This window comes from Clarias gariepinus, chromosome 8, assembly GCF_024256425.1.
Source record: "Clarias gariepinus isolate MV-2021 ecotype Netherlands chromosome 8, CGAR_prim_01v2, whole genome shotgun sequence".
NCBI lineage: Eukaryota > Metazoa > Chordata > Actinopteri > Siluriformes > Clariidae > Clarias > Clarias gariepinus.
In genome coordinates this window covers 22,597,555-22,623,307 of record NC_071107.1, presented here as the reverse complement: position 1 = coordinate 22,623,307, position 25,753 = coordinate 22,597,555, and the positions used below count along the sequence as shown (strand labels likewise).

The 25,753-nt window shown below is 39.7% G+C and overlaps 2 protein-coding genes across 12 annotated transcripts in view; both read left to right on the top strand.

The window, feature by feature from the left end:
• The first annotated feature begins 1,730 nt into the window (after positions 1-1,730).
• Positions 1,731-12,018, top strand: c9orf72 (C9orf72-SMCR8 complex subunit). Its single transcript, XM_053502945.1, is given in 10 exon segments — positions 1,731-1,814; positions 5,503-6,128; positions 6,131-6,235; positions 6,334-6,398; positions 6,573-6,645; positions 6,762-6,878; positions 8,420-8,655; positions 10,692-10,749; positions 10,923-11,032; positions 11,190-12,018. Coding segments are annotated over 9 exon segments (1,470 nt in total). The 5' UTR covers positions 1,731-1,814; positions 5,503-5,609; the 3' UTR covers positions 11,377-12,018.
• Positions 12,019-14,487: 2,469 nt separating this feature from the next.
• The window catches only part of kiaa1109 (KIAA1109 ortholog), a 49,746-nt gene continuing 38,480 nt past the window's right edge, over positions 14,488-25,753 (top strand). For all 11 annotated transcript variants that reach the window (XM_053502756.1, XM_053502764.1, XM_053502763.1 and 8 more), the window contains exons 1-26: positions 14,488-14,623; positions 17,519-17,627; positions 17,733-17,849; positions 17,936-18,014; positions 18,121-18,185; positions 18,427-18,601; positions 19,378-19,459; positions 20,128-20,321; positions 20,720-20,799; positions 20,974-21,121; positions 21,220-21,376; positions 21,459-21,537; positions 21,665-21,756; positions 21,845-21,962; positions 22,089-22,244; positions 22,497-22,594; positions 22,707-22,885; positions 22,971-23,077; positions 23,304-23,494; positions 23,638-23,847; positions 23,967-24,104; positions 24,214-24,390; positions 24,514-24,642; positions 24,751-24,870; positions 25,051-25,331; positions 25,424-25,668. In XM_053502756.1, coding sequence (XP_053358731.1) covers positions 17,531-17,627; positions 17,733-17,849; positions 17,936-18,014; positions 18,121-18,185; positions 18,427-18,601; positions 19,378-19,459; positions 20,128-20,321; positions 20,720-20,799; positions 20,974-21,121; positions 21,220-21,376; positions 21,459-21,537; positions 21,665-21,756; positions 21,845-21,962; positions 22,089-22,244; positions 22,497-22,594; positions 22,707-22,885; positions 22,971-23,077; positions 23,304-23,494; positions 23,638-23,847; positions 23,967-24,104; positions 24,214-24,390; positions 24,514-24,642; positions 24,751-24,870; positions 25,051-25,331; positions 25,424-25,668 — 3,514 coding nt within the window. In that variant the 5' untranslated portion in view covers positions 14,488-14,623; positions 17,519-17,530. The remainder of the gene's footprint in view (positions 14,624-17,518; positions 17,628-17,732; positions 17,850-17,935; positions 18,015-18,120; positions 18,186-18,426; positions 18,602-19,377; positions 19,460-20,127; positions 20,322-20,719; positions 20,800-20,973; positions 21,122-21,219; positions 21,377-21,458; positions 21,538-21,664; positions 21,757-21,844; positions 21,963-22,088; positions 22,245-22,496; positions 22,595-22,706; positions 22,886-22,970; positions 23,078-23,303; positions 23,495-23,637; positions 23,848-23,966; positions 24,105-24,213; positions 24,391-24,513; positions 24,643-24,750; positions 24,871-25,050; positions 25,332-25,423; positions 25,669-25,753) is intronic.

The following is a 25,753-nucleotide window of genomic DNA, read 5'->3' as shown; positions in this document are numbered from 1 at the left end:
GCACAATGGGGGAGGTTGTGTTATGAACATACATAGAGACATGTGAAAGTTCGCACAATATCTTGGACTTATCTTGGATGTGTGGGACAATAAGGAGCCAATCACAGAACAACACAATTATTGCTTGTTTTTAGACACCTGACCATGAATATGTGGTTCTTCCTCAAACCTTTTTAACACATATGGATTTCCCTTCATTGGATCTAAGAAGCCCGAAGAAGTTCCAGTATGACAATACTGCTGTGCACAAAGTGTGGTCCATGAAGACATGGTTTCCAGAGTAGCCTGCACAGAGCTCTGAGCTCAACCCTACTTTAAATTAAAATGTGTGGAATCAAATGAAACTCTGTTTGCCCCCAGGCCTCCTACTTTGACATCAGTGGCTTACCGCAGTAATGCTCTTGTGGCTGAAAGAGCTCGGATTCCCAGATCCATGTGCTAACATCTAGTGAACAATCTTACTAGAAGAGCCAGAGGCTGTTTTACCTGCAAAGGATGGAAAAACTCAATCCTCATGACCATGTGTGTGGAATAGGATATTTAACTAGCATCTTTTTCTCTCTCTCTCTCTCTCTCTCTCTCTCTTTCTCTCTCTCTTTAGGTTTTATAATATAATGTGAACTTACCCAGGCCTCTATGCCCATAAACAACCCCCTCATTGTGTCTCCTAATTCCTTGCATGGTAACACTTTCTATAGTACATGCCATGTTCAGATACAAGTAGCTGGTGTTTGCTGGAGCCCTTTTGCTTAACTGGAAAATGCTAATGTGTTTCTTATTATCTGTTTGTCTGTCTCCGGGTCTCTCTGTGACTTACATGGTAACGACTGGTTCTTTTGATGTATGGGATGTACGTGACACAGGGCCCCTGGCGAAAAGATTAAATATTCTCCCTATGCTGATAATAAACAGTGATCTTCAGACACATCATGTGTCCGTGTGTTTGTCCTTCTCTCCTGGTTCAGAGCCCAGCCAGTAAGCATATCAAAGTGTGGCGGATACATCAAGCAATAACTCTTTCTTTTTTATCATTCATTAATTTATTTTCTATACTGCTTATCATGTACTAGGTTGGGGGGGGGGGGGGTGCTGGAGCCATTGCAGGGCAAAAACACGCATACACTACAGGCAACGTGGAAGCGCCTGCATGTCTTTGGACATGTCTTTTGGAAGGAACCCACAGAGGTGCAAGAAGTGCAAGAAAACCATGCAAACCTCATGAACATACTGTAGACTCGAGGCTGGCCTTGAACCTTCGACCCTTGAGGTGCGAGGCGAGGCCACAGTGTTAAACACTATGCCACCATGCCGCCCTGTTTTTCTTCTTTTAATTCATCTTAAAACTTGTGTGTGTGGCCGCATACACATGTTCGGCCTTTCTGTCTAGGCTAGGACTGAGCCAAATGCTTAAACAAGCACAGCAACATCAGTTTAATACCGGTTTAGATAGTAACATATAAACATGAAGCAAAAAGGAAAACAGCATTAACCCTCTCCTACACTTTCCTGCTAGTTTACAGTGCATAATTCTGGACATATAACCATAACTAGTACACACAGTACATGTAGAACCTCCCAGGCAGTGCTAACACACGGTAGTTCAGGTCATGGCTGTTCAGGGGAGTCTTACATAATAACAGCGTACAAGACAGTAATGCGTCAGGATATATAAATAAACCTGCCAGCAGAGGGCAGCGCTGTGAGCACTGAGGACTTGAGCAGGGCGGCGCTCTTCTTCGTGGGTGCTGTCACAACACAGGAAGAGCAGGAGGTCGTGCTGCTTTCGTTTTTTATTACCGAGTCCATAATAACAGGTAAGACATTCATGTGCATGACCTTTAACACAACTGGAACTGTTTACAGTTATATATTTCTCCCAATGTAGTAGTTTGTTCAGGAATAAAGTCGATAATGACTACAGCTCATTTTGCTGTGAGTGGTGTGGAGTGATATGGAGTGATATAGAGTGATGTATAATGTTTGTGGTACATATATGGCTGTATATAGTAACAGCTGTAAGGATTGCTTTCTAACTGAATTAGCTGGCGTCTTTATTTCGTTTCTGGTGAGATAATATGTTTGGTGTTTGCCATTGCAGCCTAGGGAAATGTCAGTGAGCTTTAAATAAAAGAGCCTGTAGACTAGTAGATGATAAACAACATTGACTAGTAAACCTTTTTCAGGTGTAAGAAGGCATCATGAGTTCAATCACTTTTTAAAAATTAGGGAGCACATTCCAGAAACAGCCATAAAAGCCCAGGCCCTCATCATCATCATCATCATCATCATCATCACTGTCATCACCATCAGCACCGCCAGCATGGTGCAGCACCACTTACTTTAATTCAATTCAATTTTATTTGAAGCGCTTTTAACAATTGACATTGTCGCAAAGCAGCTTTATACAATCAAAATAATAATTTTAATTTGTATGAAATGTGAATGTGTATATATTAAAATGATAAGACTGTCCCTGATGAGCAAGCAGAGGACGACGGCGACAGTGGCAAGGAAAAACTCCCTGAGAAGGTAATAGGAAGAAAACTTGAGAAGAACCAGACTCAGTAGGGAACCCATCCTCATCTGGGTGAAAACAGATAGCAGGGATTGATCTGCATCATACTGTGTGTCCTAACACACCTAACCACTTGTGCCTTTTTTAAAACACCATGTGTTTTGGATCATGAGCCAGAATGTTTTTTTTTTTATCCTTTGACCTTTACCTTTGGCATTTTTTTTTTGCTAATTTCTGTATTTCTTTGCAAATTTCGATCTGGCCTTGATGAGTGGGTTGTATCTTGTGGTATGACCTCTGTATTACTGCTCTCACATTGGATTGTGTTACCTTCACCCCTCCTTTGTAAGTTGTTAATGATGACTGATGTCACTGACTGTTATTCTTCTCAGCTTTTACAATGTTTCTGTCATTAACCGACAAGTTTGATATCTGATTTTTAGTACACTTAAGTTTTTTTTTGTTTTTCAGAAGATTCCAAATTGTTGTATTTGCTATGCTCAGTTTTTGTGCATTGTCTCTAATTAAGTTTTTAATGTTTTCTCAGCTTTAAAATGGCTTGTTTTCTCCCACAGGCAGCTCTCTGGTCTTCATGTTGGTTTATTCTTTCTAAGAACAAGTGTGGTGTTTAAAGGCAAAACCCTGGGGCTCAGACAAAGACTAGGCATTCAGAAGTGTTCATTTTTAAAAACATCTGTCTAACCGGGCTCATCTTGGTAACACGAAACACCTGTCAGTCATATGTGACAATATTTATGGTCACTTGAAAAATAAGTGCGTTTTCAGTTGCACGGTGGCTTAATGGTTAGCGCTATCACTTTGCCACTTCAGGGTTAGAGATCTCCGATCGATGTTCATGCATGTTGCATGTTATTTACTTTCAAATATCACTTGTCCTTTTCTGAATCACTATGAACAACAACAACAAAAAAATTTTGAATAAAAAAAAGAGGTTGTACTATGCCACCAGACCCTCTAGCAGCTTGTTTCCTGAGGCAGCAAGACTGCTCAAAACATTACTGGCCCAAACACCCACCCAAGTATGACTAGCACTTGCTGTTTTGACACAATTTTGTGTCATGAGACACATTTTACTATTCAACTTGCTACTTCCTTTTTTACCCTTTTTTTTCCTATTCAGTTGCACTATAAGGTAGTGCCCACAGTTCCTTCCGTTCAGCACTTTTGTCCTGTCTACTTTTTAGACACTGTCCTGAGTATTTATTGTTCTAAATATTTTTTTATCGTATGCATTTATTATACATCATTGCACTCATCTCCCACTGTCATGTCTTTTGCAAGTTCTGTGATCCTATGTACTCTGCTCCAGATTGTAATGCTCTCTTAAGGAAACGATATTAATGTATACAAATCATACAGAGAAATCACAGTGAAACACAACTACCTTAAATTAAATCTTGACTTAAAATCATTGAGATAAGTTACTGTTGTAGTAATGAGCTTGCCTAGGCAGCACGACGTGATGGAATCCAAACCTACAGGCATGTCCCTTGCCAACTCAGCATTATACGCCCGTCTCATGCACATTATCATCCTTAGATCGCTCTATTACAACCTCCTTTATGTATACAGTCTTTGTTGTAGACCTGCCAGCTGTGGATGCTTTGTGTAGTATTTGAAGTAGATCAACACTACTGACTATGCAGAAGATCAAACTAATCACACCTACACAGTGAGGCGTAAGCAGTAAGTAAGTCTAGGATTCTGTGTCTAAAAGCAGTGATAAAATCACAGATCCAGAATCTTCTTTATAAGCTTGGATGGAATAAATGCTGAATGCCACAGGCTGCTTTTTCTTTTTCAGATGTGTGAGTGTGGGTTGAAGCGCATGTGATAGATGCTCTGCAGACTTGCTGTAGCATCGCACTGGAAGAAGTCCAGACACAGTAGGATATTGCTCCTCACAGTGGAGCTGAGAGTCAGGTGGAGGTTTATGTGACATGCCACTTTTAGCAGTAGGGGAACAAAGTTGTTGTTGGTCTTTCGGCTGCTGACCCCCCGGCAAGGGGTCGCCAGAGCAGACCATCCAGTCCGCACATACAAGCTTACCACAGTTTTTTACACCGGATGCCCTTCCTGATACAACCCTCCCATTTTATCCGGGCTTGGGATCGGCACAGGAATCGAACCCAGGCATGGAAATAAATTTGTGATCGAAGATTACTTAAACGCTTGCATCATAAAAGTTTGAGAGCAGAAATGTTGAAAAAAAAAACAAAAAAAAACGCAAGAACATTTTCACACAGTCACACGCAGTTTGACAACTCACAGCTGTGTGACTGTAAGAAAACCACTCGTTGGTGAGACTATTCAGAAAAAGAAAAAAAACTTCAGTTTGCTTTGAAGAATAATGATTGGACTTGATTGGAGCAATGGAAAAAGGTTGTGTCAGGTCTGATGAGTCCATATTGAGCCTATTTCAGAGTGATGGTTGCATCAGGGTAAGAAGAGAAGCGATGAAGCAATACACTCATCCTGACCGTTGCACAAGCCCCCGGGTGTTATCAGTGTTATGATCTTGCGATGCTTCAGTTGGTCAGGTTTAGGCTCAGCAACCTTATGTAGTAATAAAATGAAGTCCGCTAACGACCTGAATGTACTGAATGACCAGGTTATCACATTTATGGAGTTTTCCCCTTCCTGATGGCACAGCCATATTTCAAAACACATTTAAACAAATTAATTATAGCATCCTGATAAGGAGCAATTTAAAAAATGATAATATTGTAGAAGTAGAACAACTAATTTTAGTTGCTATGCTATGTTATTTAATGGCAAAAAAAAAAAAAAACTAAAGCTTGCATGCAGATTTTGCAGAACTATATAAAGTTAACGCTCTCAAGTTAATAGGGATGTTCAGTACCGATTGTAAGGAGTTATTCTTATTGCACTGATTAATCATTTCCTGGAATCATCTTCCGTTAGCTTGTTAAATTTGTAACGACTTTTTCTTTTCTGTTTTATAGGATTTTTAATAGGTGGCTGAATAAAATACCAGTAAATAGAGTTAATGATCTGCTTGTAAACTCAGAAAGAGAGGGCCACTGGGAGAGATTCGGAGTCGTAAGGTGCCATGTCCGCTGGTTGCCCACCGCAGTCTCCAGCTGTGGCTAAAACAGAGGTGGTGCTGGAAGGATGGTGCCCTCTGTTGGCAGCCACATTTGCCTACTGGGACAACATTCTGGGACCCCGCGTCTGGCACATCTGGGCCCCCAAAGGTCAGGGATCGATGTTGCTCAGTGACGGCGAGGTGACGTTCCTGGCAAATCACACTCTGAACGGCGAGATTCTTCGCAGTGCCGAGAGTGGTGCCGTGGACGTGAAGTTCTTCGTTTTGGCAGAGAAAGGCGTGATCATCGTGTCACTAATATTCGATGGCGAGTTAAAGGGTGACAAGAACACGTGCGCGCTATCCATCATTCTGCCCCAGTCAGAATTGGATTTCTACCTTCCGCTGCACAGCGTGTGTGTGGAAAGGCTCAAGCACACTGTTCGCAAAGGACGCATTTATATGCAGAAGGTCTGTAGCCTTATCTGTGCTTTAAAACTCGTAAAGTTTGGCATTCTAAAATCCATTGAATATATGTGTTATCTGTATTGCAGGGTTACGGCATTATTGCTTTATTAACCTCTGAGATTGTTCCTATCATGGAGCTTCTCTCGTCCATGAAGACTCACAGCGTACCCGAGGAAGTTGATGTAAGTCTCTTTGTTCACTCATACTTTCACTTTTTATTGTTTGTGTATCATTATTAGTTTAGTATAAATAAAACACTCTGATATTTCTTTTGTTATAGATCAAAGACACTTTACTGAATGATGATGATATAGGTGACAGCTGTCATGAGGACTTTCTCCACAAGTGAGAATATCTTTTTAAATGATTACTGGAAAATGATGTGTAAACCTGTTTGTAAAAAAATTACTTGTGAATGACTGGCCAAGTTTCCATCAATACGTGTATTTGCATGTGTGAAGTGCAATGTAAATAGCCTCACTCTCCAATTCTTTTTTTTTTTTCTTCTTCTTCCCCTAGAGCCATCAGCTCTCATCTACAGACTTGTGGCTGCTCCATAGTTGTTGGCAGTAATCCAGACAAAGTCAATAAGGTCTGCACACACATAGAAACACTCCTGCATGCTCAGTATTAATGCCACATTCAATACAGAAATGCTTACTGTTGCGAGCACAGTAGGTTAACTGGTTGAGCTGTTTTGTGCCGTAGATTGTGCTGACACTATGTCTGTTTCTCACTCCCGCTGAGAGGAAGTGCTCACGACTGTGCCGAGCTGACGGCACTTTTAAATACGACACTGGCCTGTTCGTTCAAGGCCTGCTCAAGGTACACAACCACGTACTTGGCAACACATTACTCCTTTACAAACTTTGTTGTACTGGCTAGGAACAAGTGCTGGGCCATATAACCTCAAGTCCATATCATTATTCATTTAATATCCTACCTCAAATTATGATTAATGAATTAGTAGTTTTTGTTTGGGTTTTTCTTTTTTAGTTATTTGTTTACTGTAAATTTGCTCATTAAAGATTAAATTTGGAAAAGTTAAACTACTAAAGATGGGAAGTTTTTTCTAATAGAAGAGTTCTCCATCTTGCTTCTATGGAGAGGGCAGAGGCTGTACACATTGTAGTAAGTTTTTAAGGGGACAGGACACACTCGTTACAGCGTAACACACTCGGAGGACAGCGCTATCCACTCCTATCGCTTGCGTGAACTCACAGGCGCCCCTGATTAGCTGTAGAGCCGTGATTAATGTGGGAGCACTAAGTATTCTGAGAGAGCTCGGCCAATCAGCTCTCTCTAGGCCTCCGGCTGCGAGAGCATCACCCGGGAATTAAACTTGCGATCTCCGGATGATGGGGCGAGTACTAGATTTTGGCCACACAGTGGGGTACACCCTAGACAAGGTGCCAATTTATTGCAGCCCACACACACACATCACAGACAATTTAGATAAGCCTAATCTGCAAACCAGAGTACCCAGAGGAAACCCACCAAGCATGGATACAACATGCAGTCTCCACACAGACCCAAAGTGGGAATCAAATCCTGACCCTGGAGGTGCAAGGCCACAGCGCTAACCACTAACCATGTGCTGCTTTTTAGAGAGCTTTGAATATCGGATTAGATTATTTAAAAATTCATTTCCAAGCTTTACACGGTGGTGTAGTGGTTAGCACTGCAGCCTTGCACTTTCATGGTCATGGGTTTGAGTCCCACCGTTGAGTCTCTGTGCATGGAGCTTTCGTGTTTTTCCCATGCTTGGTAGGTTTCTTCCAGGTACTCTGGTTTAGGCTAACTGGTGAAATTGCCCGTAATGTGTCAGTAAGTAAGTGTGTGTGTTTGTGTGCCCTGTAATACATTTGTTCCACATCCAGGGTGTACCACACCTAGTGCTCTGAGTCTCCTGGGACAGGCTCAGGGCCTCCCGTGACCCTGAATAGGATAAGCGGCATAGAGAATGAATGAGAGTAAGAACCCAGACCTACAAAACTACAAGAATTGCATTAAAAGTTATTTCTGTTGAATCAGCTTGTTTTGTAATGCCAAGAATATGCATTATTAAAAACGCTGGCAATTTCCTCACTAATATTTCGCCTGGTTGTCTTTGTCATCGTTGTGGGGAAACAAAGGAGTTTATATTTACCAATTAGTTTTGGATCTTGTAAATGATTAATCAAAAGTGACCAGACTGGTTTCAATTATGTTTCCGTGTCTAAATGTGTTTTAGTATAAAAGGTTCGCACTAAAAATAAAATCCCATGTGTCCTAACCCTCTAGCCTGTACTTGGTGTGATTGTGGAGTGATTGATGAATGTGCAGTGTGGAGAGTAAGTCAATCTGTGTCCTCTGTCTACACGCAGGACTCCACAGGGAGTGTTGTGTTGCCTTACCGACAGGTCCTCTCTTCTCCCTGTCCATCTACCCACATCGACGTGGACATTAACACAGTAAAGCAGATGCCTCCCTGCCACGAACACACATACCATCAGCGCCGCTACATGCGGGCCGAGCTCAGCGCCCTTTGGAAGACTACCAGCGAGGAAGAAATCAGCCCTGACCAGCTCATCAACATACAGGAGTCGTTCACTCCTGACTTGTACGTCCGTTCACACCATGCATGCATAATCAGACAAAAAAAGAATTTTCTCACGAGTTTATTTGTCAGTCATGTTGCTTAACCGTCTGCTTGAATTGTATGCATGATTTTGTGAAACGCAAGTTTGTGAAACATACTACACTCATCATCCATTTTACTAGGAGCACCTGTATAGATTTTCATTAAGTAGCTTTATCATCCAATGAATTTGCCGCAGCGCAACGCGTAAAATCATTAGATAACCAACTTTAATTTATTATTTAAAACTAACATCAGAATGGGGGGAAATGAGATCGTGGTAACTTTGTCTCTGACCTGGTTACCAGACAGACAGGCTAGTTGGAATTTGTAAGAAACAGCTAATCCCCTTTGAGATTTTTTATTTTTTTTTTGCACAGCATGGCTTTAAATTCCCATACAAGGAATGATTTGAGAAACAAACCAAAAAAACATCCAAGGAGCAGAATAGTTTGAGATTAAGAAAATGCCCAGACAGGTTCGTGCTGACATGAAGGTCACAGAATTTCTAATAATCACTCTTTACTACTGTGCTGAGCAGAAAAGCTGGGTCACTAAAAATAGGGCTAAATTTGTGCTTTTCTGTTAACCACGGTTGTAAAGAGTAGCGATTTGAATTTGTGTTGCATAAATAATGCATTATGTGTATGGAGTAGTTAAGCAAGAAGTATTAAATTGGCATGTTGGGAAGCTGGTCAATTAGGTAAGAATGCAAATAAGAAGTAACGGGCTTGTTAGACGTCATCAGAACTGTTTCTGAAAGCTGATGGAAACCTCTAAGAACCACATGCTGTGACTGCCTTTAAGAACAGTAGGACAACTTTAGCTCTCCAGCGAACAGAGGGGGTGTTAGTAAGGAGCACAGCATGATATATGCTGTGCATTTGCATCATTTAATGTTTGTTTAAGTGGTGCACTTTGACTATGTCGGCCGCAGGGATGGGGTGGCGAGGTTGTTGCCACTTTTTGTCTCATCTGAGTAAAGACACAGAATCACAATGACGTTATGAAACCTCTTTGTAAGTGTAATTTGATTTTTCTTAGTGTTCAGTTAAAGACTTGTATGACTCATTTCCAACCTGCCCTTATTTCCAATTCTTTCTTGGGCAATCTAATTTTACCATCTAGCCAGTTGTTTTATTCTGCACTGCCTGTGCGAAAAGAAAAGAAAAAAGTCACACAGTAAGATTTCATTCAGTCACCTTTAGCTTTATTCCAGCACACAACATGGTGGCCAGTTCATGTGTGAAAATGATTCCTCATACTCCCAGGACCACTCGTCCTGGAATATTCTGCCATCAGGGATGAAAAACCATGATAACCTGGTTATCCAGTACATTCAGGTCACACCTGACTTCATTTTATTGTCACATAATTTTGCTGAGCCTAGATCTGACCAACTGAAGCAACCCCAGATCATAATCGATTCCTTCTTACTCTGACGTGGCCTTTGCACTAAAATAAGATCAGTCTGAACTGACCAGACCACATGACCTTTTTTCATTGCTCCAAAGTCCAATCAGCTCTTTATTAAATTGAAGCCTTTTTCTGTTTAGACTCACTCACAAGTGGTTTTCTCCTGGCCACACAGCTGTTTAGTCCCAATCCTTTGAGTTCTTACCACATTGTGTGCCCATGGAAATGCTTTTATTTTCACTTTCATACATAGCTATAGTTTTTTTGGTTTCGCATGCAACTTCACCAGGCGTTTCTCCATTTATGTTTCTTTTTTCCCCAACCACAGTTCTTCCACAAAGTTGACAGTTCAGCACTTTCCTTCCAGGTTTTGCTATACTGTAGGGTTCTTGAACCTGTTCCAGTCATTTTAAATCTCCTTAGTTGGTTGTCTTTGCTTGATTAAGCCCAGTAATTTGATGTATACTTAGTACTGTATATATGCTCACATATATATGGTCTCTATATGTACATACTGTACATGCAAATAATGTAATCTTTTACACTTTTTAATTACCAAGAATTTCAGTAGCACAATAATAATGATATTTTCCTATTTCTAGGAACATATTCCAGGATGTCATGCACAAGGATACACTGGTCAAGTCTTTTATAGATGAGGTATGGGCTGTTCTCTTTTTTTTTTTTTTTATGTGCATGTTTGACACTTTTGTGTAAATTGATTATAAAAATAGATCCATGGATTTCTTGATGTTTGTCTAAACATATCCTGATGATCCTTATTACAAATGTCTTTTCTGTGTGTGTGTGTGTGTGTGTGTGTGTGTGTGTAGGTTTTCCTCTTGAAGCCAGGTCTAAACCTTCGAAGTGTATTTCTGTCCCATTTTCTCCTAATACTGCACAGGAAGGCTCTGACGCTGCTCAGATATATCGAGGATGAGACGTATGTATTATAATCCTCGACCATATTCACAGTCACTAAAATGATTATCAATATATTTGTTAAGTATCAAGATAAACTTTTACAATTACTGTTTATGTTATTTAGTATCAGATAACAAAACAAATTCATTTGTTGTCGGCGATATTGTCATTTGTAGTCAGAAGGGGAAGAAGCCATTTCGGTCATTGCGTAATCTGAAGACAGACCTCGACTTAAATGTAGAAGGAGACCTGAACATCATCATGGCAATGGCAGAGAAGCTGCGGCCAGGCCTTCACTCCTTTGTTTTTGGGAAATCCTTCGTCACTAGTGTGCAGGAGCGTGATATTCTAATGAACTTTTGACCTTTCACCTTAAAACACTGAAAATCATTAATCCACAAAATGTCTGGTATGTATTCATGTTCTGAAAGTATGGTTGTGTATAAAGAATCTACTGTACATGTGCACTGATTTACTCTGGAGCTTGCTTGAATCTTTATTTGTAAAACATCCTGTGTACTTGTATTTGTGTGTTGTGCAATCTAAATACTGAGAAACTGTCTATACAAACACCATGCAGGGCAGGGCCATCATCGTGTTTATCATGAATTTATTTTAACTATCAATACTGTGATGCTGCTACTAAGTGTCGCTGATGGCACAGCCATATTGTGATGGTTCTTCGGCACAAAGTAATGACTCGTCATAAATAAATAAACCTTTTCTGACAAGTGAAATAATCGAGAGATCATGAGAAAAACATGCAACTTATTGCATATATGCATGTACAGTTTGTATGTTAAAGAATTTTAGGGCAAACAGACAAAAAAAAGTGTTGATTAGTTTTGCCACAATGCCACTATCTGTAAAAAGAGAGTGAATATGAGTTTACGGAAGTTATTGTACTGAAATTATTATAATTTTTTTTGGACAATGTCATTGAAAAAACAATCTGTGTTTAATATGTCATTTTTTTAGATGAATAAAACTATAGCGCAAATAGAGTATGGTGTTTATGGTGGTATTTGTTTTATTCATTGTTGCCTAAGAATGTGTTCACTAATTAAAATTTTTGTTTTGGTTACAGTGATGTACCTTTTTTTTTTTTTTTTTGCCAATTTTTACAGCTTTTTCTTACACCAGAGCCTGGGTTAGCAGGTTACAACGAATTAACAGATATACATATATCCTGATGCAACCCTCCGCAATTTTTCTGGGCTCGGGACTGGCACTAGGAGTGCACTGATAACCCCTTTGTGGCCAGAATTTAAACCCAGGCCAGGGCATAGAAAGGGATACACAGGGATAGCCACTAATCCAGCAAGGTGCCAATGTACCACTTTTTTATTGAAACCAAAGTAGAAAGTTTATATTATTTAGGATTAGCAGTTGAATGATCCTGACTAGTAATGAGTGTCATCAATATGCTGGCAACAGTGCCACCCGGACTTAATGCAATTTGTGTACACTGCCTGAACAAAAAAGAAGTCACCACCGAAACCCGGATGATGTTAAAGCATGGGGAGAACATGCAAACTCCATGCACAAAGAGGTGAAATCAGAACCAGACCCTTAAGGCACAAGATGACACCACTAAGCCACTGTGCCACCATTGGAAAAAATGTGTTCAGAAAAAATGGAGAATCATGATCACTTAAACACTTAAAAACAGCTGTGGTGATAAGAAAACCACTTAATATTAAGGCTAATCAAAAAAGGACTTCAACTTACTAGGGACCATAAAGATTGGACTTCACAAAAGTTCATGTGGTCTAATAAGTCCAAATTGACCCTATATCAGAGATATAGGGACTGGAAGCACATAAAGTGATGCACCCCACATGAATAGTGGCCACTATACATGCCTCTGGATGCAGTGTTATGATCTGGAGTTGCTTCAGTTGGTCAGGTCTAGGTTCAGCAACGTTATGTGGCAAAAAAATGCTGCTGATGACCTAAACGTACTGAATGACCAGCGCTGATATTTACTCAGAGTAGGAAATTGCTCCTAAATGACCAAAAAGTCTCAGAGTGATGCAATTTGGGTCCGACTTTTAGGAGTAAAAGCAATTCAAATGACATTTTAAAGTTCTATCACTGTCAAAACTTCCAGAGGTGTCCTAACTGATTAGGTGTAGCAAGGAAATTAGACATTTTGGTAACATTGAGTGACATGAGGCTCATAAAATATTTATCCCAAAAAAAAAAGTTTAAGATTTGGGTTTGTCACAAACGACAATGTCAGAAATAATAAATTAACATTTACTATTATGACAACACAGATCATACGATTCATTTATTTTCATGCGACACAGATTCATTTATCTTTTATAAAACTTATCCTGTTACAGGGTCATGGGTTTGATTCCTGTGTCGGGTCTGTGTGCATGGAATCTGCATGTTCTCCCCATGCTTGGTGTGTTTCCTATAAGTTCTACAGTTTCCTCCACCAGTCCAAAGACATGCAGATTAGGCTAATTAGGGTTTCGCCCGTAGTGTGTACATCTGTGTGCGAGTGTTGACCAGAGGTCCTACCACGGTCGTACAAAATGGGAATAAATACAATCGTCACCACTGGCCTGCATCATTGGCCTCCACAGAGGTTCCTAGATGGATAAGAGAGATACAATGATTTGACAGTGTAAAAAACAGTGTTTTTTTTAGATTCTTCTTTTATAAGCAGCGGTTATCACTTCATTAACAACAGTGTACCCCTGTTATTCACACTCCTAATAGGGTCTGTCGGCAAACTGACAGGAGCCACTGATGCTTTCTCAAACTCAAAAAAGAGTGGGGCAGAATTTTCCTTTAATTATTTCTTCACATTTTACTACATTCTCTGCAATCAAAACACTCTCATACTCTCGTTAGTTTGGATTTCTTTTTTTTAAAGTCATTCTTATCAGATTTTGACAGTCTTACACAGCCCTTTATTATTATTATATTATAGGGAATTGAAACAGTTGTGATTGGAGCAGGCTGATTAGGATGACGTCATGCAGCCGAGTTTCGCATCTATAAGTTTTGTCTATGTGCATAAAGGGCTGATTTCACCATTTCGATTTTCCACAAGTTTAAAACTACAAACTAAAAACTTGTCACAACTACAACACCCACTATGATTTGTTGGCTATGATTTTGCTGTTCTACATGACGTAAGCGGTGACGTCACGTGGGTTCCTAGCTTCTTCTTCTTCTTTTTTTTTTTTTGGAAACAAGAGCGTTAATAGTGGCTCCATGTAATCCTGAGCATCCCTAATGAGGGAATTCACATACACATGCTGACACGAGATTCCGTTAAGAATGAATGTCAGATTTTTATCATTATTTTGCAAGTAAACGCCAAAGCGCGAGCAGTTTAACTGCACGTGCCGGTTCGGATTATTTTACAATTTATTACTGCGTTTTAAAAACATTCTGAGCATCCAATTGGTTACATTTTACACGTGACCCAAAAACCAGGAAGCGCTATGGCGTCTATGTAAATATTCCGGAAACCTGCACTGGGATGTAGCTGCTATCAGCTGTGGAGAAAAACAGGAAACATGGCGCAGTAAGAACTGCTATGTCGACATGAGCTGTGATTCTGCAGGTTACAATGTGAGCTAAGGTTAGTTTTGTGCTTCTGTTGATTTATGCTGTGTGTGTTGGAAGACCGTGGCCTTGTCTACAGTCTCATAGGGTCCGGTAGCTTAAGCGGCTAAGCTAGCTGTTAGCTCGTCATTAGCTGGGCTTCACACACACTGCTGTCCGAGACACACATTACACTCACACTGCTGGCCCTGGGTGAACACTCCGCTTTATTATATAACCGTGTCATTTAAGAGCACAATAGAATGACAAGTGACTGAAAAACATGTAGGTGTCATGAAAGCTGTAGTTAACTTCAGGATAATTTTGAGTGTGTTCATCGTTTAATCGGATTAATCCTGTGTTTCAGGGCGAAGGTTACTTTAACTACCAGGCAATACATAAGCTCTAGCTACTGTCCAACGCCCAAGTTCTGGATTTTTATTGGAAGTTATTTGTGTGGAATAATGTTGCTGACAAGCTTACTGATAGAGCTGACAAAGTAGGCAACACCAAAAATAAAGCCTTCTTCACCCTCACAGAAACTCTGTCGCTTGGATTCAGTACAACACCCATCTGCCACCTGCTAGTGAAGAGATCATCAATACCCAAACCCCAGATTCGTAATCAGTCTTTGTCCAGATCTGTGCCACTTAGGTCAGACTTGTTTAGGACTTTGTCTTGTAGTGACTTTAATCTATTCCATAGAGTCAACCCAGAGACCTGCAAACCCAAATATTAGAGTCGATTCAGCTTCTGTTATCACCGCAATAATAACCCATTCCCTAACTGAAACATTCAATAGTAACTTTTAAGTTTTTTTTTCAGCCGAGTGTTCATGATCTGATGAGCGTCATGATATAACATTTGCACACGCAACACCTATTATATCTGCTGGAACATGCCCAGCTTTCATTTTCAGAGTAGGCTTCATCATTCCTTTCATAACAGCTCAGTTGTTTGTTAAAAAACAGTGTTATTCCTCAGTACATTTACAAACACTGGAGCATGAGCACATTTGTTTCAGTCCTGCTGTTAGTTTGAAGCCGTGTTTTAGTCAGCTGCGCATGTGTAATTTTGTCCCTAAATCATCTTTCTTTCAACCCTTTTGTTTTGTTGTTTGATGAACGGTGCTGAATGCCGTGCCTCATAGTTAAACCTTCCTTCTTTTGTGTCAGTCATGATGCTCTCTCATGCGCATTCAACAGGAACAGGCTTTATATTGTGTTATATAATAAATCCTTATTAGTTTGTCATTGCAAAGCCAGAACTCGATCATGGCGTCTTTAACCGACCCCAGATGCAAATTGATGTAAGATCGCTCTCTCATGCATGAACTAATGTTGCACAGACACACAGCTGTCCAAGACACAGCTGAATAATTTTTCCTTTTTTTTTTCTGCACTAAATTTGGAGAGCTCTGTAGATAAATTGATGCCCCTTATGGAAATATACCCTTTAATTAAGACTTTTTTTGTGGTTATTCTTTTGATTAATTTAAAATCTAGCATTATAAACTACAAAGTACAAATGTTATAAAGTATCTGTTGTCCACTTACACAGATAACCTTTTTTTAGGGCAGCTAAACATGTCTGGAATGCAAACTGTGTCTTTTCTTTAATATCTCAAGACATGTGTCTACTTGTATCTCCCAGGCGTACACATGCAGGTGCGAAAGAGTGAAGCATGGACACCACCATTTGTTACTTTTTCAAATGTTAACAACACTTTGAAAAAATACTATAAATATGCTTTACTTTATCGACCGTCCATAATCATTAGCCACATGTTTTTCTTTCACTACTACTAAATACATTTGTTGGTTAAAATCTGGTAAGCACAGTAACATTAGGAGGCAGTGAATTGTTAAATTTTACTTAGGCTAACTTACCTGCAAAAAGTGTCTAAAGATAAAATAAGGGACTACAATAAAAAAAAGAAAATTGTAAGTAAAAAAAAAATTATCTGTCATAAGAGTTTGGATTGCCAAAAGGCAGAATTGACAAAACAGAGACGTAGATTAGAAAGTGCTAAAGCGTCTTAGACGTCAAAGGAATTTGTTTACATGTCCATATTACACGTCTATGTAAATACCTGATTTGGATTAGGGTGTTTGGAATATATACGTAGCCCAGCCTTAATTTGACAATGCTGACGTCTTACCACAATCGATCTCTTAGAAATCACATGTCTAAGAACTTGCAACACTTTCTTGCATCTGCTTCCTCATCTTTTACCCAACACCATGGGTGTTTGTTGTCACATAGAAGGCAAAACAAACTGTTTAATTAGGGCAAGTCAACCTGAAAATCATGCCTTGCGTAGAGGTGAACGAGCAGCTGCACATTGTCCTTAGAATGTCTCAATAGATTTGCAGAGACACAGGTTTCTACCATTTACAGCACTGTTACATGGCATCAGATTGGCCCTTAGTGATGTGGGAGATATTGTGATTGATCATATGTCAAACTCTTATTTGAAAAAAAAAAAAAAAAAGATATTGTTTAAAAATTGCCAAAACCTATGTATTGCCGCATGTATATTCTGTATTATAGCGAGGTTTTTTAGCCGTTATATATAATAGGGTTGGGTAATTTGAGAAAACTATGAACTAGCTCATAAAAACACCAGAGATGAACCAGGGTTCATACACTCACTGAAGCACAGAGTGTATAACCTCTATAGCATGGTACAGTAGTTTTAGTTATTTACAGGCCCCAGTGAATCTAAAATCCATTTTAGGGTATGAGATAGGAATGACACACACCCTCACATACTCATTTTCACCTCTGGGCATTTATTCTTCTTATTTAATCTTGCACATTTTTGGGTGATTGAAGGAAACCAGAGATTCGCACAAACATGGGAAGACCATGTGAAACACAGACTGATGATGATGATGATGATGATTAATGGTAATGGTTTCATCTGCAGCATCCTCTAACCATGGACGGCAAACAGAACAGCAGTCTGGTTCCGAGTTTCAATGAATTGGATGATTACCTCACCCAACGCAATTCCACCCTAGTGTGGCTTCTTGTGGGTGAGTTTGATACTAAAAATAAAGTTCCTCTATATTCTCTGCCCATGCAAATCACCTCATAAAATACCCATATATTATAACCATCTTTCTGTTTTGCTTTCGCAGCCACGATTCTGTCCTGTGGATGGATTATATATTTGACATACTACAACTCCCGTAACATCGGACTCATTCTCACCCTTATCATCAATCGATTTCACAAAAATGGATATATACACATCGGTCAGTTATTGGATTTGTCTATGTAAGAATAGCTAAAGACAAGATATGTTTTGATGTATTTAATGAAGTATAATTTGTACTTGCAGGTTCGTTCTCGTTTTCGGTCCTCTCCGGGAAGGTCATGTTCCGGGACGTGTACTTCATTAATAAAGACATGTCAATTAGGTAATTCTCACAATGATTATAGATGATATGTTTGTATGTAAGGTTACATTTTTCTGGTTTATTTATTATTATTATTTATTTATTTTTACAAATTTGTTTTTTCCAGAATTCAAGATGGCTTCCTTATATTTCGTTGGTGGAAGATGTATAACCCCAAACAGAAACAGCATGGTAAGGCAAGAACCAGCATGACACATTTTTTTTGTAGTATTTCAAACAAAGCTTCAACAATGTTGTGTATTATTTTATTGAATAGATTTGGTGAGTTTTTTTTTTCCTTAACAATGAACAACACTGCAGAGGATTGAAGGCTTAAAAAATGGTTGTGTGACCACAGATAGTCATGTTGGTTTAAATGATGTGAAGTGATCAGTGGTTTTGCTCATTTTTTTTTTCTTTTCCTTTCCTGAAGACCCGAAGGCTGAGACACGGCTGTACGTGACTGTTAATGGCTTTGAGTTTCACCAGTATAACCGCACAGATGTGTACGCAAGGCTGCAGGATATATTTGGCTTGGAGCCCACTCTCATTTCACCACGGCGAGATGGGGAGAAAGACAGAGAGGAGAGAAATAAAACGCTTGACAGGTAATCTCCCCCATTCTCCCAACTTCCAGCTGAAGTAATAAATGGTTGCAGATATTCATTTGATTTACGTGGTGGTCTGATTGCCTTTCTTTTCCCTGTCATACATTTAGTTGACTTAAACTTTTTAACATACATTACTGTGTGCTCTATATGTGGTAAAAAAAAAATTAAGCATTTTTATGAAGGCCTATAACTCTCATCTAGAGATCAACCATAATTCAGGCCATAACCATAATTGGCACCATAACTATAGTGTTTATATTACTTTCACCATAACTAACCCATAACTGTGTGTAACAGTCTTGCCTATAAAGTGTGTTTATAAAAATGTACAATGTAAACATTTCAGCAAGTGATGTATTCAGCGTTCCATATACACAGCAGCGAATTTTCATGAGTTATAGAGTTGCAGGTAGAGATCTCTAGACGTCTAGATCCTCCCTTACTCCACCAGTGTAGGTGACATAACTGGATAGACACACATTGAGATAGTAGCTACGGGCTGTCTGAGGAAGTTTCCGGCTTGAGTGTAAAATTATAAATTTTTCTACAATGATGTCAGGAGCACCTGTCCACTTGCAACTGCTGCCAGTTATGGCATCTGGGCCAAAACGCAGAACAGCTTACTTGTGACCAAAACCATAATTAGGCCGAATAACATGGACATGCTTACAGATGCAACCGAAACTTGTCGTATGATTACATCAGTTTTGGTGCGAAACCTAATTTTAGTCTGACTTGCACCATATATTTTGTACTTTTTTTGTACAAAATAGTGTTAACATCAAAGCAGAATCTCAAGACCCATCTTCATCATGGAGGTCCCTCATACCCGTCATAAAAGTCAACATCAGTACAGTGAGTACAACAATTTTACCACACATTTCTTTGTTATTAATATACATTTAGGACACATTTAGCATATTTAAATTACATTCTGCAGCTGATTTAATATAAATGCCCTGCGAGTAAACACACGCATTATTTAAGCCCTTTTATACACAACAAGTATTGTTTTAATTGTCTGTAAATGGGCCAGGTTTAAAAATGTCTCTCATGTTGCTGGTTATGCATTATTGAAAATATTTATGCATTCAGGGGGAGCTGGTATAGAGTTTGCAGCGCAGAGTCCCGGTACATCAACATAGGGTTTAATTTTTACCATTCTTGGTGTTTTAAAAAATATTAGTTTGGAGCAAATACAACAGCAGTACCATTTTTGTATTCTGAAAATGTACAGGATAAAGACCCAAGCAATAAAAAAAAAATCAATAGACTAGACATAATTGTGCTTGTATTGCTTTGTTTTATGCCTTAAGAGAAAAAAAAAAAAACACTCAGTTTAAAGACCAGAGGCATTTGTTTAGCCATTCATTTATACAAGTATGTATAATTATGGATTTGTTTGTTAATTTGCTATCAGAAAAAGTAAAAATCATCAATTTATATAAAAAGCAAAGCCAATATTTTGTGCGTGCCTAACCCAGTATTTTATAAGCAACACTCACTTTTCTTTAATCTGTCAGGGTCGGGTGGCATTTGGAAATCTTCACCTTCCTCAGACCCTGTGCATGAGCTTTGACGATGCCTTCCTGACGTATACCACCAAGCCTCCCAGCAGTCATTTGGATCAGTTCATGCACATGGTAAAGGGTTCTCTGGAAAACGTGCGTGTGATGCTGGTGCCTAACCCCCGATATCTTGGCCGACAGAATGACGAGTAAGTTCTTCTTTTAGACCAGATAGCTGTGCAGGTTCATAAAAATCCTGTATTTGTAGTGCACAGATGATGTTCTCCAGTAATGCTATTTATCGTCTGTGGTAAACATGAGGGATAATGCTAGTTTGGTGTTGTCATATATATTTGTAAAGAACACTGTGTTTAAATTTGTCATTAGGTAAGAAGGAAACATTTAGCTTTTTTTTTTTTTTTTTTTTTTTTACAGCCTAGCTCTTTATTTACACCTAATTTTAAATTGCCATTGGTTAAATTTGTTACTTAAGACTATTAGATTTAACACAGAGATAATCATGTGTTTTAATGTCATTTATTTAGACCTAAAGTTCAACATAATAATGGACTAATGAGCATTAAACTATCATGTTGTTTTTTTCCAGGCCCCCAAGACTTATGGGAGAGGGATTTGTAGTAATGCAGTCAAATGATGTGGACATTTACTACTACCAAGATCAACCAGGTTTGTGTGTTGTTTAAAATAAAATAATTTATTGCTTTTTATTCAGATGTTTTTGCCCAGTGTTTAACAGGCTACACTCAATGACTGCTTTTAGCTTTCCAAATACAGAATAATTAGATAGTATGTAGATGCAATTTTTTCTGGGCATAATTTAAATCTGCATCTTGTGAGTAGGTCTAGTCCCTGAAGATCTGGAGAATGGGGATGCAGATGTCTCCTCTGAGGGCACTAAGCTGCAGGATCTTCCTCCTTGCTGGGGCTTAGATATAGTGTGTGGAAAAGGAACAGACTTTAACTACGGACCATGGGCTGACAGACAAAGGTTTGTAATTTATATGAATTTACATATGCATTTGCACAAGTAAATTCTTGTGTTAGCGTTGTATTTCATGAATATTCTCTTTGGTTGTTTCTCCACAGGGATAGCCTTTGGAAGTTCTTCCTGCCAGCAGACTATCAGCCAATGAAAGTGAGTGATGTTCCCACACCGGGGAAACCCAGACAAATCCTGGCCTTTGAACTCCGCATGAACATCATAGCAGATGCAACTATCGACCTACTGTTCACCAAGAACAGAGTACGATTTCTCCTTCTTTGAGGTGTTTTTCCCCTGTCAGAGAAGATCACATTCTGTTAATTAATCTTGTTTGTTTGTGCAGGAGACAAATGCCATTCATGTGAACGTCGGTGCAGGTTCATATTTGGAGGTTAACATACCTATGACTGTAGGCGAAAATGGTAAATCTGTCTAATTTATAGCTGTATGTCTAGCCAGTTATCCCCTGCAATCTTTTGATTAAATAGATCCGGACTGTATTGTATTTATAATTTTAATCAATTCTTCTCCTTTCTTTCTCTCTCTCAGGTTATTCTCCCACAGTTAAAGGTCAGTTACTGCATGTGGACACCACCAGCAGCATGCAGTACAGGACACTGCTGGAAGCTGAGATGCTTGCTGTGAGTTTGCAGTAGAATTGTTCTTGCTTGCGTGTGTAAGGGAGAGAGAGAAAAAAAGTGTATTTATTTTATTTTCCCACCTGTTCAGTTCCATGTGATTGCCAGTTACCCACGTGTGTGGAATATGCCTCAGTCATGGCAGTGTGAGATCGAGGTGTACAAAGCCACTTATCATTTCATCTATGCTCAGAAGAACTTCTTTTCTGGTAAACATATTTTTATTATCCTTTTACCAGCTAGCAAGCACATGAATATGCTAACTCGTTCTCATTTTTATTTTTATTAGTATGTTCAACTGCAGCTTATTTATGAATTTGTTTTGTTGTGTACAGATCTGATCCAAGATTGGGCCAGTGATAGTGAGCCAGATATCTACTCATTTGTTCCTTATTCCTGGAAGTTCAAAATGCTTTTTCACCAGTTTGAGATGATATGGGCTGCTAATCAGCACAACTGGATTGACTGTTCTACCAAACAGCAGGAAAATGGTGAGGAAGACCTGTTACGGTAGTGGTTTAGGAGCTCTGACATGTTGAAGTGTGAAAAGGCTTTAGCTGAATAAATAAGGGACCCTTGCATTTATGGAAGTTTCTAACACACTCAATTATCCTTCACCTGGTAATGAGCAGCAGTGTTTCAGGATTAGGACTTAATGATTATTATGGATTAACCAACATGTCAGATGAAGCTCTAATTCCCTTACTCACCTTTTGAGGTCCTTTCTCGCTTAATGTCTCCAGTGTATCTCGCTGCCTGTGGAGAAACGCTGAACATTGACTTCACTTTACCTTTTCACGAATTTGTTCCTGCCACCTGTAACACACGTTTCTGTTTGCGAGTGAGTATAGGCATGTTTTCATAAGCCTATTATTGCTTATGAAGATTTTTGTTTTTGTTGATCAAAAAGAACACTCCAAAAATGCCAATCGTCCTTAATTTTGTTCCCTCAGGCAGAAGACACAGATATGCGGCTTTGTTTGCCTGACTGCCACCCCAGTCGATATCCTTTACTCACTCTAGCGAAAGACTATCAACAGACTAAGGCATCGCCAGACATTGGCCAGCCAACTGAGGCCCAGTGGGCTCCTAAAAACAACAAAGCTCGCTGGAGAAACATGACCCAACCCAAGTATAAAAATTCTCTCCTTTTTGTCCTTTTTCTTTTCCACTCATTGTTTCATTAGTGAGAGTTTCTAAATTTTGTTTCCGCTTAGGGCTGGATGGGTGGACTGCTGGAGTGTGCCAAATTTCTTGCTCGTTATAGACTACACCTGGCATCCCATCTACCCACAGAGGTCTGATGAGCAACTCATGCGGTCCTGTAAGTTGATTTATATTTCAAGATAGTAAATCACTTTCACACGGAATGCTTGCAGGTGCTGAGTTGCATGGTTGCATTTTCAAAAGCCTTTTAGTTTACTTTCTTAAGTTTTAATCCTCTGCAAATATTCCATATAATTTGGTAATCAGTCCAGTCTTATCAAAGGTGATAATAAAATAACTTATATTGTAAAACAATGACTTATCATTATTATTTTTGCATACAGTTTCAGAGATGGAGGAGTCGATACTGTCGGCCTTGCGCCCTCCACAGCATTCCCCATGTGTTCCTCCCCCTCGTGTCCCACCTGACCCCAGCCTGCTGCCACCAGACCGGCTGCATGTAGAGATGGAACTCAGCCCTGACTCCCACATCATCCTATATGGTCCTCTGCTCAGAGCGCTGCTGTCCATCAAGGTGCGAATGGGCTTTTTTTCTTTCTAGAACACCCACTAGTACTAGGTGCATACTGACATTTTCTATAATATAATGCTGTAGTAAAATTGGTTGTATTGAACAGATTTTGTGTGCGATCTGAAATACTCTATGTAACACTGTAGGAGAATTATTTTGGTGAAGATGACATGTACACAGACTTTGAGGAGTCTCTGTCCAGCCCTGTACTAAGCTCTTGCTCCTCCTCATCTGGCTGGACTGGAGTGGGTCTGGTGGAGAGCTGCCACAAAGACACACCCAATCCTCTCTCGCAACGTCCCTGGGACATTACTGTGCTCATTAACCTCCACAAGATCCATGGGAGGTTGCCTACGGTCAGTGAAAGACCTGCACGCTACTACAAAATTTAATTTTTGAGATTGTGCCATGATTATTCCTTTATGATTACTGTGTCTTTTTGTGTAGTAATGAATATTTGTCTTTTGCATGACAGCATTGCAACAGTGACAGTCTGGACGGTCCAACAGGGTATCTGGAGCGTCTGTGTTTTGAGATGAAGAAGGGCTACAAGGAAACCCTGTTGCAGCTCATACTTTCTCCGCTTCATGTGTTTGTCAGTGACAGCTACCAGGTTAGATGGGTGTCACCTTGGTGAAGTGGACATGCCCCTAATTTACTGTGCATTCTTTTTAAAAAAAAAATCATAATTCCTGACCCTTTGGCTCTTTTCAATTTTGTAGCGTCCTGCTGTTGATGGAGTGTTGTGTGATGGGCATCTGAGTCTCTCGGGTCTGCAGATGAGAGCCCATGCAATGTTTTCAGCTGAAGGGTTACCAGCAGGCAGTGACACACTTGAGTATGCCTGGCTCATTGACGTACAGGCCGGGGCTCTTACAGGCAAAGTCACTGTGCCTCAGGTGCGTTGTGTTTTAAAAAGAAATTGGTAAATATGTTCAGCCAGAATTAATATGCATGAAATAGAATGAATGAATGTGTACACTTTTTTTTTTTTTTTTTTTTTTTAACACTACACATTTCAGTGTGCCACCCTGCTGGAATGGGGGGAGACGTTTGTCTTTCATGTGGTGTCCCGTGAGTTCCAGCTGGAGCAGCCTAAACCCTCTGTCACCTGTCAGCACGGAGTGGACCAAAGAACCTGTGATGCTAAGGTAGAACATCAGAACATCTCCCATACCTGATATAATTTGGTGGACCATGCAGAGTGTTCTGTGTGTTGGTATATAAACCACTTAAGTATTTGCGTTGTTTTTGTGTAGTATGCAGCCTTGCCTGGCCCTTGCCGAACATCTGAAGATTTGAAGTATACCATGACTCGGCTGTCGGTGGATGGAGCCCAGGTTTTTATTGTCGAACATGGCTGTGCAGCTAATATCAAGGTTAATCCACTGACCATAATAATAATCTAGATTTATATTACATTGTGCATATTGCACGTAAATGCTGTTCACATCCGTATTGCTGAATGAACACTTGAGTCTAAAACCAAAACTTTTTAAGGCAGGACTCATATAAGTGACTGTTGAGGTAAATATTAATGTCTTTGTGTTTTTTTCCAGTTGGGTGCACTGAGGTTGGCGAACTGTAACCTGCACACATCTGCAGTAGGGGAGGGCATCAGCGCTGTTCTTCAGGATGTTGTTATTACTCAGTTCATTGAGCAGCAAGAAGCGGGGAGGTTAGGCCTGCCTCCGCCCATTCTGCGACGATCCAATTGGCTTGAGGCTGGTTCTGTGACTTTTAACCTCATCACTGCTGATGTGGCCTTGGCTGCTGACCATCCAATCAAATATGAGGTGCAGAGACACTTCCTGGAGCTCCATGACATGCAAACTAAAAGGTGCTTTATCAATTATTCAGTAGATATGTTGCATGAGTGCTGAGTGTAATGTTAATGTTTGCATTAAATATGAATATATGTTTGTCATTCAGGCTGTGGTTCTTATGGCCAGAGGAGAAATATAAGCGAAGCAGGAACAGATGTGGCTGTTTGGGTGGTTGTCGTTTTTTTGGCGGATCAAGTCGTAATCTGGACTTTTTCCGATTGGAAGAAATCACCCCTTCGTCAAGCTCTGCTTTTTCTAATGGCAGTTCTGAGACTGATATGAGCTATGGTCAATCATTGTTACAGCCTGGGGAGTGGATAATCACAAAGGAGACACCTAAACTTCCGGATAGTATGTTAGCTACCTTAAGCTGGATCTTCTCACACACACCTGCCTCATGTTTTTACATTTTATTTATTTATTTATTTACTTACAG